At 42.7% G+C, this 13,483-nt stretch overlaps 1 protein-coding gene across 5 annotated transcripts in view; it reads right to left on the minus strand.

Annotated features, from left to right (window-relative positions):
* Window positions 1-13,483, minus strand: part of DIP2C (disco interacting protein 2 homolog C) — a 518,420-nt gene that overhangs the window by 18,360 nt on the left and 486,577 nt on the right. For all 5 annotated transcript variants that reach the window (XM_075062211.1, XM_075062209.1, XM_075062210.1 and 2 more), the window contains 3 exons: window positions 8,627-8,684; window positions 6,748-6,822; window positions 4,936-5,110 (listed from right to left, as the gene is read on the minus strand). In XM_075062211.1, coding sequence (XP_074918312.1) covers window positions 4,936-5,110; window positions 6,748-6,822; window positions 8,627-8,684 — 308 coding nt within the window. The remainder of the gene's footprint in view (window positions 1-4,935; window positions 5,111-6,747; window positions 6,823-8,626; window positions 8,685-13,483) is intronic.

The following is a 13,483-nucleotide window of genomic DNA, read 5'->3' on the forward strand; positions in this document are numbered from 1 at the left end:
TAGTGAGACCCCCACAAGGTGGATTAGGGAGCACAGGTCTGCCCAGTTCCCCAGGTTACACTTCATAGGCTCCTCAGCATTGGGACACTGTGCAGCTATATGTCCCCACTCCCCGAAGGCATAACATCTGCATGGGGCCTTAGGCATTCCCCAGTTTCTTGGTTTGGGCAGTCTAACATCACAATCCTCTTCTCCCTCAGTGCTCCGACTCTTTGTGGTTTCTGGTGGGCCTTCGGCCCCTCTCTTTTTCCACCTGTGATCTCCTGGTTGCCCAGTCACCCGAGCTCTAGGGCTTTGTGCTGCTAGTTTAACCCGGGGTGCCTCTTTCTTAACTGGTTGGGTCAGTTCCCTCGCTGTCCTTCGCCTCTCTACCAGTGCGACAACCTCATCATAGGTGGAGGGTTCGTTCTGTCTTACCCAAGCACGAAGGTCTGGCGGTAGCCCCCTCATGTATCGGTCGATGACCAGAACCTCTAATATCTCTTCCGGACTCCGGGATTCCGTTCGCAACCACTTTCATGCGAGATGGATGAGATCGTGTGGTTTTGTTTTCCTGGTACCTCCACTCGTGATACCGCTGGGCCTGCACTGCGATCATTACCCAGATCTGGCCAGCTGGGGGTAATCTGCTGCAGCCTCTTCAGGCAGATCATAGTAGGCCTTCTGAGCCTCCCCACACAGAAATGGGGCAAGGAGGCCAGACCACTGATCTCGAGGCCAGGCCTCCCGTAGCGCTGTCCTCTCAAAGGCCCGAAGGTATGCCTCTACATCACCCTCCCACATCATTTTCTGCAGCCAATGGCTGGCCCGTATGATCTGCGTCCCATCATGGCCGCGGTTCAGCTCTGTAAGGGTCTTTATCTGGTTTACCAGTTTCCGCAACATAGCTCGGTCTTGAGAAGCCTGGTCCATCAGCAGGCGATTAGTCTCTTGCTGCAGCCGCACTGCCTTCTGTTGAATGGCTGCCTGGACATGGGTAGCCTCCTGCTGGGCCGCCGTAGCTTGTATCAATGCCCGCACTAAGTCATCCATTGTGGTGAAAAAAAAGAAATCCTCTCTCTTTTTTTTTTTTTTAAATCACCTTCCTTCTTCTGCTGAGCTATGCACACCAAATCCCACTCCTGACACCAGTTTTGACAAAGTTCCTCCTCTACCTTGGTGGGTCCTGTGCTTATTTGGGAGATTTGCTCACCTCAGTGATCTTCCCCACAGTCTGGGTCAACTTCACCTGTGTCTGATCAGGAGTTGGGAGGTTTGGGGGGAACCCGGGCCTGCCTTCTACTCCAGGTTCCAGCCCAGGGCCCTGTGGATTGCAGCCGTCTATAGGGCATCCTGTAACAGCTGCATGATAGCTACAACTTCCTGGGCAACTTCCCCATGGCCTCCTCCAAACACCTTCTTTATCCTCACCACAGGACCTTCCTCCTGGGTTTCCTCCTGGGTGTCTGATAACGCTTCTGTAACTTCCTTAGTCCTCCAGCAGCGCACCCTCTCACTATTTAGGCTTCCCATGTGCCTCTTGCTTTCAGCCTCCTCACATGCACTTCCTCTCCTCTGGCTCCCCACTCCCTGACTGTAGTGAGCTCCTTTTTAAACCCAGGTGCCTTGATTTTTTTTAGCCTTGCCCTGATTGGCGATACGATGTTTCTAATCAGCCTGGCTGCCTTTAATTGGTTCTAGCAGGTTCCTGAATTACTCTAGTGCAGCCCCTGGCTCTGGTCACTCAGGGAACAAGAAAACTACTCTATCCAGTGACCAGTATATTTTGCCTCTCACCAGGACTCCTGTACCTCAGTGCCTGGTGTCTGTCACAACTAACACTCAAAAAACAAACATGTAAAACTTGAGATCCAACAAGTCCACTCCAGTCCGTTACTTCTTGTTTTCAGTCAATTGCGAAGAAGAAACATCGCTTTGTTTTTACATTTATTGGGATGATAATGCTGCCTGCTTCTTATTTTACAATGCTCATCTGAAGGTGAGAACAGGCGTTGCACATTTGCCACTTTTGTATCTGGTTTTGCACAGGTATTTTATTGTGCCAGATATGCTAACATTCCCCGTGAGTCGTTAGATCTCGTCTAGGATATAGATATTCAGTGCCTGCTCTGTGCCGGAGCTCCTATACTTTAGAATACTTTCAGGCTATGGTGATTTCCTTTTCATCTTAGCTCGTCGTTATATGAGCGCTTGACTAAAAGGTAAGAATCAAAAATCCTGTCTGTCTGTTGTAACAGCCATGGCTTCTTATTGTGACGCTCTGAGGCCTGCTTTCTTCAGCTAAAACAGCCAGAGGTCACGCCATAAACTGGGAAATGTATGGTCACATCCTTCACATTTCCAAACTAGTCACATTGAAATATAGGTGACTATTGGGCTGTTAGGAATACAATCGTGTCCGCTTATATCAGGATATTGCCTATTCACCTCCGAGAGAAAGGGAAGCCGTAGAAGATGTAAATGAAACTTTAGTTTTGATAGGCATCCTGTCTGTGGCCAGAACTCACTTATCAATAGCTAGGGATGTGAAATCCTCATTTCTGTATTTGTTCTATCGTGGCCAGGTCGTCCCACTTCCCTGCTGTTTGTTTCTGTATAACTCTCATCTGCTGTATAATTAATTTTGTTGGGGTGTAAAATCAATTAAGGTGGTGGAAATATAATTGGTTAATTAACCATGTATACAAATATGTTAGGAATTGGTTAAGTTTAACTTTCAGTAAAATGATTGGTAAGTATATATTTGTAGCTAAGCAAAATTCAAGTTTTACTATATAGTTCTGCAGTCAATAAGGAAGCAGGGAGGGGAAATGAGAACAGGGACAGGGAGATGGCGACTGGAGCGGAATTGGAATTCATGTTTTGCTAATGGGGGAAATGGAACAGGGGATGAGGAACAGAAACAGGGACACAGGCAAGGCCTCTGGTGGTTTTCAAGCAGCTGGAAGGGGACAACTTAAGGAAGGAAAACTGGAATTCATTGCTGCTGAAGTTACCCAATAAACATCTCCTTTGTTTGCGCCTTTGCGAACTCGGGTATTGTTTGCTTTCTGTTCCATGCCAGAGTAATGACCAGGAAAGTGATGAGGATTGAAGGAATAAGCCCCCCGCAATGCCCCTTCATGCTTCGGCCACCATCTCCAGAGGACATGCTTCCGTTACTGATATGGCTCTCCGATTAAAAAATAATGTGTATCTCGAATTGGTGACTGAACTTCTTGGAGGAGAAAAACTGGTATGTCTTTCTACCCTACCCACAATCTGCAATATTATATTTCATGTTATAGCGGTCTCAGATGATGACCCGGCACACGTTGTTTGATTTACCAACACTGTCACTGCAGATTTCACAAAATGCAAAGAAGGTATCAATGTGAGATTCTAAAAATAGCTACAGCACTCGACCCAAGGTTTAAGAATCTGAAGTGCTGTCCAAAATCTGAGAGAGATGAGATGCGGAGTATGCGTTCAGAAGTCTGAAAAGAGCAACACTCCTATGAGGAAACTACAGAACCCAAACCACCAAAAAAGAAAATCAACCTTCTGCTAGTGGCATCTGACTCAGATGATGAAAATGAACATGCCACGTAAATATCTTGCGACGCTGGCTACAACAGTGCCATGTGAATGGCTGTTCTCACTTTCCGGTGACACCATAAACAGGAAGCAGGCAGCATTATCTTCTGCAAATTGTACCCAAACTTGTTTGTCTGAACAAATGGCCAAACAAAAAGTAGGACTGAGTGGACGTGTAGGCTCTAAAATTTTACACAGTTTTGTTTTTGAATGCAGTGTTTTTTTGTATATAATTCTACATTTGTAAGTTCAACTTTCATGATAAAGAGATTGCACTACAGTACTTGTATTAGGTGAATTGAAAAATACCATTTCTTTTGTTTTTTATAGTGCAAATATTTGTAATAAAAAATAAATATATAGTGAACACTTGACACTTTGCATTCCGTGTTGTAATTGAAATCAACCTATCTGAAAATGTAGAAAACATCCAAAACATTTTAAATAAATAGTATTCTATTATTGTTTAACAATGCGATTAATCTCGATTAATTTTTTTAATCGCTTGACATCCCTAATTCAAACGGATTCAACTGGTTCATAACAGTGGCACTGTGAACACTATTGATGTACCTGAAACGATACTTTACTAGCAATTTCAGCTAGCATCACAGCCAGACTCTGTATTTTGCAAGTCATGGTAATTTCCCAATCAGAGAATTTCAGCCACACTGTCTTTTGCCTCACAGCATTTGTTTGCTTATACTGTATATTAACAAAAGATAGGGTATGTCACTAGTGAATAATACGGCCCTGTGTTTCCCTGACAGAAAACAAAATATTCCCTGTAACGTCATTTACAAGCTAGAGCTTATAGTACAGTTTTATTTGCTCCTACAGTCTTAAGGACAGGGTGAGTTCAAAAACAGGACAATTTTTATTAACAACTTCACAGAAATAGGATTACTAAATGAGGGTGGCTTCGCAAAAAGCCCAAGCCCAGTCCTGCCGCAGTGTTCCATAAGCAAGGATCTGTTCATGCAGAGCCAACTGCAGCAGTGGTGCAAAACATGTAAGAATATTAACATTTTTTTCCAGACGAAAAGTATTAGAGACATTTTGTATATAGAATCAGAAGGTCTCTTCCTCAGGGAGCTTACAGTGTGTATAGAAAACATACAAAAGCACACATGTAACAAAAGGTATATAACTGGGCACCCATTTTTGGCAGGCATCTTGTTCCACTGTTTTATCTTCTTATTGACATCTATTTTGAAAATGCTTCTTGGAAGGTTCTAGAGCATTTAACGGTGAATGTTGATGCTTACAACAGACCAGGCTACAAGCGAGTGAACAACTTTATAGCACTTTCAAAGATATGTATGAACATACATTTATAAATGGAATTAGTGGTCTTACCTCCATTTGCATCAGTAAGTTCTGTTCTCCTCAAGAACCCCAAATAGCCAGTCCGAGCCCAAATAGTCTGTGTGTCTCCAAAGCTGAGTCTTGAATTAAAGTGATCAGATTGCAGAGATTCATCTCCATATATGGTAAAATACCCACTGGCATTATGAGCACTGTGAACCCATATCTAAGATAAAAGCAATTAGACTGGCATTAATTAAACGTACCTATCCGGGGTGAAGAATTCTTGAAAATTCTTGCATCTATTTTTAATCGTAAGTAGGTGTTTCTGATTCAACATTCACCTTATTTCTATACTTATTTGAGGGCCAAATCCTGCTTGCCTTACACATGAGTAGCTCTACTGAAGTCAATGAGTGAGGTTCAATGAGTGAGGTTCTGTGTCTCTTAAAGGTACAGAACAGGCCTCACACCTCAGGGAAGTGGTGCCTAGCCTTTGCATCCTCCTGGTCTTGGGCTGCTCTGAGGGCTCAAGAAGCTCCTGGTATAACTTAGACAAGCCCCCAGAACTGTCTAATTTCTATCAGTCTCATAGGACTATACTATGGGCTGCAGTGGTACCCAGGATTTCCACAGTGCTGTGTTCTGTGATGCTGTCCCAACATGCCCCTTCTACTCATGCCCGTTACATTAGCACTTTGAGGGTGGTCCTTTGATGACAGCTTTATAGACAGGTCTTTCACAGTGTCTGTCCTGGGGAAATTCTTCCCCAGCTTGATCTAAGACAGTTTACACTGCCCTGGTCTTTTCATTTGGTATAAAGCCTAGGGGCCAGAAACTCACCCAATAAGACTACTTTGGTGAGCGTGCCCCTTAGCTATCAAACAATGATAGCGCTTAGCACTTACAAAGCACTTTTAATCTTCAAAATATTAAAGACAGCTTCACAACAACTCTTGAGAGATAGGTAAGGCAGTACTAAGCTATACAAATTACCTTTTTTGGAATAATGAAAAGGGCACTGATGTTATTCTTTTAGCCAAAATATTTTACTCCAGCCTTAGCACAAAACACTGGGATTTCATGATCTCATTTTTTTCAGAAAGATTATATATTCTCAAAAGTTGTACTGTAATTTTAATCATGACCATACAAATTATTTCATTTATTGAAATCTTTATTTGCTCATTGAAAATAAAACATTAAGTTCAATTTTATTATTCTGTGAAACACAAAATAAGCAGGAAATGTGTACAGCTTTCCTAAACTACATTAAACAGAACATTTTAGGTTATAGTGATCATAAAAAGAATATAGGAACTCCATATAGCTGAAGTTAGACTAATCAAAGAAATATCCTTTACTCAGTGTCAGAAGTAATAGAACAAACAGAAAATGTAGATGGAAAAAAAACGGCTATTTTAAAAAAGGTCTCCGTGGTTTTCTTAAAGAAATGCTGATATTTTTGAAGTTCAACAAGGAAAAGGTTTTCAACAGCAACAGCAACTCTTTTACTATTAACTTCACACATTATAAAGCTGTATGGTCTACAGATATTTATGAGCTTGGCATATCTTTATACACCTCTACCCCGATATAATGCTATCTTCGGGAGCCAAAAAATCTTACCATGTTATAGGTGAAACTGCATTATATCAAACTTGCATTGATCCTCCAGAGTATGCAGCCCCACCTCTCTGGAGCACTGCTTTACCGCGTTATATCCGAATTTGTGTTATGTCGGGTCGCATTATATCGGGGTAGAGGTGTATTTATTTAAGGAAGCCACTAATACAGTGTAAAGTGTCTTTTGCTCCTGTAATTTAATTCATCACAGACCAAGGGGCAATTTTTGCGACTCACCTCACCAAGATGAGAATCCCCTAAGGGTCCCTTTGTTTCAGGATTAGCAATAATGATGCGAACTCCAGGGAGGATCTATTAAAAGACAAAGTGAGTCATATTCTGTAAGAAACCAGATGATGTACGTCTGTTTATGTAACTATACAAATGATACTTGTCCCCAGAAGCCCTTTACCTGACTCGTGAAAAAAATCTTTAAAATACTTAACATATTACTTTTAAGGAATGGTATTAGCTAGTTGTGATAGATATACCTAATTCTGTGCTGTTACAGATTGCCAGCGCCACCCAGAGTGGGGGGCATGTGGGGCAATTTGCCCCAGCCCCTGGACCCCACAGGGGTCCTGCGAGCCGCTCCGGGTTTTCGGCGGCACTTAGACAGCGAGCACTTCCTTCACTCTGGGTCTTCGGCGCGGGTCCTTCAGTGCAGCAGAAGACTCGGAGCGAGTGAAGGACCCACTGCTGAAGTGCTGCTGAAGCCTTGGAGCGCCGCCCAGTGAGTACAAGCACCACTGCAAGTGGAGGAAAAAAAAAGCCGTGATTGGCGGCAGCTCTACTGCCGTTGCTTCATTCTTTGGCTGCAATTTGGCGGCAGGTCCTTCCCCTCGAGAGGGACCCACCGCTAAATTGCTGCCGAAGACCCGGCCCTGCCCCAGACCCCCTGAATCCTCTGGGCAGCCCTGAAGATTGCTGCCAGTAAACTTTCTGAAAAGAAAATCCCTGTCTTTCCTGTTTATTAGTCAAGGGATTCAGATGTGGAAGAAACCTGCATAAGAGAGGAAGCCAATCCAGACTGACTGAATTTAGGAAATGCTGCAAACCCTCCTCTTCATAAAAGCCTGTTGTAAGAATGACATAACACTGACACCCCCATCCTACTAAAAATAAATAAATAATTAAAAAAAAATACTGAATAGGCTCTAAAACATTCAAAACCAAAAACTTTACCCCAAATAGAATTTTTACTCAGAACCAGTGACTGCAGGAAATCCACAAAGGACTTTGCTACGGCTTCCTATGGAAGGTGCCCAGACACTGTAAGAACAGATGGCAGGATAAAACCCTGATAGACAGATAACGTTTTCTGCCAAAGCTAATGTTCACATGGGGAAAAATAATGAATATATTATGGTGCCAAGAGCCTCCGTTTCAGTTCTTTAAATTAGACTGTCTGGATGCTCAGGGCAGCAACAATGGATCCTTTCACACTCTCAGAGACTGGATCAAATTTAGTCTAGCTTGGTATCAATAAGTAAATATGTAGCTCTTAGAGCTTTTCATCAGTAGATCTCAAAGTGCTCTACACAGACAATCAACCTCATTTTACAGAGGAGGAAACCGAGGCACGGGGAGGTAAAATGACTTGGCCATGATCACCCACTTGGCCAGTGGCAGAGTCAGGTATAGAACCCAGGTTTCTCAAATCCCTGCCCGGTGATCTAACCACTAGCCCACACTGCCTCCCATACATCCCAAAGATGTTTCCCCTGCCAGATGTCTGGGGGCCTATGAATAATGTGGGAATGTCTTGGTGGTCTCAGTCCAATTTCCAGGGGACGTGTCTCATCATTAAAACCTCCACTGCCAAGAAAGGTGCCAGTAGTTGTCTCAAAAGTGAGTCGGAGGATTGCATAGGCAGATAGTGAACTATCATTTTAGGAGTAGGAAGCAATTCCCTCAGAACAGAGGGGGACAAGTTGTTCAAGTAATGTTAAGAGCTCTGTCAATGCTACTGTGCTCTAAGTCTCTGTGGATAACGACAGGACTGCAGTCTGTCCAGTGCTAGAGCTTTCCTCAGCACTGAATTCACCTTAGAAAAATTAACAAAGTGGAAATTAAAGAAATGTTTAATGGTACAGAAGCCATGTTCAGCACTTACTTTTCCTGACTCCATTAGGGGCAAACTATGAGGTGATCCTCTCTCTACTAAACGAACTCTGTAAAATAAACATAACAATAGCGTGCATCAGACCTGATTGCATGTATGGGGATTTTATTGCAATCAGGTATTTTTTAACAAGGTATCTAGGACAGTTTCACGGTTGCAATACTGAACATAAATTCAGGAAGGATGACATCGGTGCGATGGTAAATAATATCCAGTACAGGAAACCCTGTAGAACATAACTGGGGGAATAATGAAAAAAGGCATTAATGAACACTTGTTCAAATATAGAACTCCTCAAAGGTATTTGCAGCCTTTTATTTATTTCCAGTACACTTTTTGTTCAGAGAATATTCAAAGGAAACGAAAAATCTGTTCACAACAAAGAGAATCAATCTTCAGTTTCCCACAATCTATTTACAGGTGTTTCAATCATCCAGCCAAGGCACAGCAACTTGTGGCTTAGGTGACCAATCATGCTCCAGGAACAGCTAGTAGTGAAAGACATGGTCATAATGAGTAGCTCACAACTAAACAACAGACTGATATAGGTCTGTATTTGCAACCTTCGTTTGTCTATTTCAGTGGAGAGTGTGTTTGGCAAACATTTTAAACAACCAATGAATTTGTGAAATGGAAAGTTTATTTGCTGCCTGGGACTGACCTCTTTCCTAGTTGAGACATTTGGGTTCCCACTCTCCTTGGAAATGCTACCTTCCTTTCCAAGTGATTCACTTATACGCTAGAGAAACTAGTATGGCACCCTCGAATTCTCCCTTTAGAGGTGTATTAGCCTCTGGGAAAATTACTGGACTCGAAGTCTGTTTTAAGGAGTCCTAAGAATACTGACCTGCAATACACAACTTGCTGAAGGAGTCTTGGTGATGCACGTGCATTGCTGTGAGTAAGTGAAGGCCCTAAACAAACTATTCAAACTCTAGTATCAGAGGGGTAGCCGTGTTAGTCTGGATCTGTAAAAGCAGCAGAGAATCCTGTGGCACCTTATAGACTAACAGACGTTTTGGAACATGAGCTTTCGTGGGTGAATACCCACTTCGTCAGATGCATGTTGGAGCATGCATCTGACGAAGTGGGTATTCACCCACGAAAGCTCATGCTCCAAAACGTCTGTTAGTCTATAAGGTGCCACAGGATTCTCTGCTGCTTATTCAAACTCTAAACTCCTATCCAGGATACAGCAAGGTACTATGGGCTAGGAGCAATCATGGCAGAGCTCTCCTTTTGTGATTCATCACTTGGTCAACTTACAGGAGGAGTACCACTTACACTTCAGCTTGTTCCATTTAGCCTGCTCTGCCATGATAGGAAGGAGGAACAATTACAGAGCTCAGTGAATAGTCTCATTTAGAGAACAAAGCCTTGGAAATTTCAGCCCCTACAGAAAGAGGCAAGTGTGGGAAGCATTTCTCTCACTGCTGATCCCAAAACCAGCCATAATTATTATAATAATATACTTATTGTTATAACAGCTAGGATTGCAATGGACAGGCAGGAATGCTGAAACACAGCTTTTGTTCCTGGTATTGGAGGCAAAGAATCTGGTGTGAAGGTGAAATGGGCACGGCCAGACATTGAGCCTTGTAGACAATTCTGAATTGTTTCTAGTAATTGCAGGAACTGAGGCACTGCCCAATTGCCTTGAACTGGGGAAGAGGATAAGGTTCAGAAACTCAAGTCTGCCTGTGGAAAAAATGCCACCAAAACAGAGACTCGCTACCAATAGCTTGCTCAGCTCTAACCAGGCAGAAAATACGTGAGACAGCTGTAGCTAAAATAAAATTGTGCAGAACACTTGAGCTCCAGTCATTTGTTTTAAGTAGTGTCTAATCATGTTGGTAACTAACCATGCACTTGTGTTTTCAATGCTTTCACGTTTTAAATTTTCAAATAGACAAGTTCAGAATATTTAAGGAAATGCAGAAGACAAATTTGGACTGACACATACAGTAATTCTTAAGTGAAGTGTACTACAGCAGTGGTTCTCAACCAGGAGTCCAGGGCCCCCTGAGGGGCTGCAAACAGGTTTGAGGGGGTCCGCTAAGCATGGCCAATGTTAGACTTGCTGGGGCCCAGGGCAGAAAGCCAAAGTGCTGCCACCTGGGGCTGAAGCTGAAGCCTGAGCAACTTAGCTTTGTGGGGCCTCCTGCGGCGTGAGGCCCTGTGCAATTGCCTTGCTTGCTACTCTCTAACGCTGTCCCTGGCTTTTGTATGCAGAAGAACAGTTGTTGTGGCACTGGTGTGCTGGGTAGTTTTTATAGTATGTTAAGGGGGACCTCAGAAAGAAAAGGACTCAGAATCCTGGTACTATAGAACTGAGTCTATTCTATGAAAGTTGATGTATATGAGACAAAGAAAGTGGGGGAAATAAAAATGGTAAATTTCCAGACAGATCTTTTTGCTCAGTAGTAAGGATTAATTTGACTGGTGATCTGAGTATTGTATAAGCAATAGCTTTTTTCTAAGATGTTCTATAACAAAGTTTGGCAACCTTTCAGAAATGGTGTGCCGAGTCTTCATTTATTCACTCTAATTTAAGGTTTCGCGTGCCAGTAATACATTTTAACGTTTTTAGAAGGTCTCTTTCGATAAGTCTATAATATATAACTAAACTATTGTATGTAAAGTAAATAAGGATTTTCAGATGTTTAAGAAGCTTCATTTAAAATTAAATTAAAATGCAGAGCCCCTGGGACCAATGGCCAGGACCCGGGCACTGTGAGTGCTACTGAAAATCAGCTTGCTTGCCACCTTCGGCACCCATGCCATAGGTTGCCTTCTCCTGGGATAGACAATAAGGCAGAAAATATCATATTGCCTTTATATAAATCCATGGTACTTCCATATCTTGAATTTTGCTTGCAGATGTGGTTTCCTCATTTTATAAAAGATATACTGGAATTGGAAAAGGTACAGAAGAGGGCAACAAAAATTACTAGGGATATGAAACAGCTTCCATACGAGGAGAAATTAATAAGACTTGGACTTTTCAGCTTGGAAAATGGATGACTAAGGGGGGATATCATAGAAGTCTATAAAATCGTGACTGGCATGGAGAAAGTAAATAAGGAAGTGTTATTTGCTCCTTCTCATAACAAAAGAACTAGGGGCCACCAAATGAAATTAATAGGCAGCAGGTTTAAAACAAACAAAAGGAAGTATTTTTTCACACAATGCACAGTCCATCTATGGAATTCTTTGCCAGAGGATGTTGTGAAGGCCAAGACTATAAAAGGGTTCTAAAAAGAACTAGATAAATTCATGACGGATAGGTCCATCAACGGCTATTTGCCAGGATGGTCAGGGATGGTGTTCCTAGCCTCTGTTGCCAGAAGCTTGGAATGATCAACAGGGAATGGATCATTTGATGATTACCTGTTCTGTTCCTTCCCTCTGGGGCACCTAGCATTGGCCACTGTCAGAAGACAGGATACTGGACTAGATGGACCTTTGGTCTGACTCAGTATGGCCATTATTATGTTCTTATATAAAACCCAGGAGGCAATTGTTCTGCACACTCAGCATGGTTGAGGCATCACCTGGAGAACTGTATCCAGTTCTGTGTTCCTCACTTCAAGAAAGATGTGAACAAATTGGAAAAAAGAGTCAAGAGGAGAATAACAAAACTGACAGGAAACTCTGAGGAAAGATTGAATGAATTGGGCATGTTTAGTCTAGAGAATGTTGAGGGGGGGACCAGATGACAGTCTTCAAATTGTAAAAGGTTGTTATAAAGAGACAGACCAATGGTAAAACAAGAAGTAATTGGCAGCAAGAGAAATTTAGGTTGGATATTAGGAAAAAAACTAATTACAAGGATAATTAAACACTGGAGCAAGCTATCTACGAAGGTTGTAAAATCTCTGTCTGGAATTTTTAAAAAATAAGTTGCACAAACACCAGTCATGAATGGTCTATGTATACTTAATCTCACCTCAGCATGAGGGTTGGGTGTATGGCTAGCTGACCTCTTAAGGTCCCTTCCAGTCCTATATATCTATGATTACAAGTTAGAAAGACGTCCAAAATCTTAAATCCAGAAAGTATATTATGCCTGATATAAGACAAAGTAAGCTTTTCACTGTGCCAAGGTATTTACCGCTGTCACGGATCAAGTTGGAAAAAAATCCACGCTAACACTGTTTTAAACTATGCCCCCACAATAAGCTCCACCCCAAAGTACTGGTGTGCAGATGTTCTCACCATGATCACACATGTTCTTTGGGCTCTTCGGGCTTGAGCTCCTCCTCGGTGGGGTCTGAATACACCCATGGTCTCTGCTGGACTCTGTGATGGGCTCACCACACTGCCCAGTGAGGCTCATATGCCCCACCAGGTTGTTAGAGCCTGACCCATTGTGGGGGCCTCACAGGACTCTGCTAGGTTCCTTAGGTTTGGCTTCTTGACTGAGGTGGAGAAAGTAGCAGTACTCTCCAAAGCTCATTCACTGGTAGTGCCAAAACGAGCCGTCACTCTCAGTAGGTTGTGCAGATCATAACTATAGCCTCTACTCTCCTTTTAAGAGCCGTGATCTAGTTAATACTTTGTTATTGTTGTGTAACTGAATTAGTCCCCTTGGAGATGAATAGCACAGTTTATACCACTTAGAGCTATGGTTTCAGATTCTGCAACACAGCAGAAAGCATGGGTCTTGTTAGATCCTTGGCTGCTCCTGGATAGCAGCTGCTTAGATAGCAACTGTGACCAAGAGTGATTTCCTAGGTATACTTAATCCTGCCTCAGTTTGGTGGTGAGGTGCATGGACTAGGGGTGACCTCTTGAGGCCCCTTCTGGCCCTATATGTCTATGATAAATTAGAAAGACTTCCCTCTA

This window comes from Chelonoidis abingdonii, chromosome 2, assembly GCF_003597395.2.
Source record: "Chelonoidis abingdonii isolate Lonesome George chromosome 2, CheloAbing_2.0, whole genome shotgun sequence".
NCBI classification, from domain to species: Eukaryota; Metazoa; Chordata; order Testudines; family Testudinidae; genus Chelonoidis; species Chelonoidis abingdonii.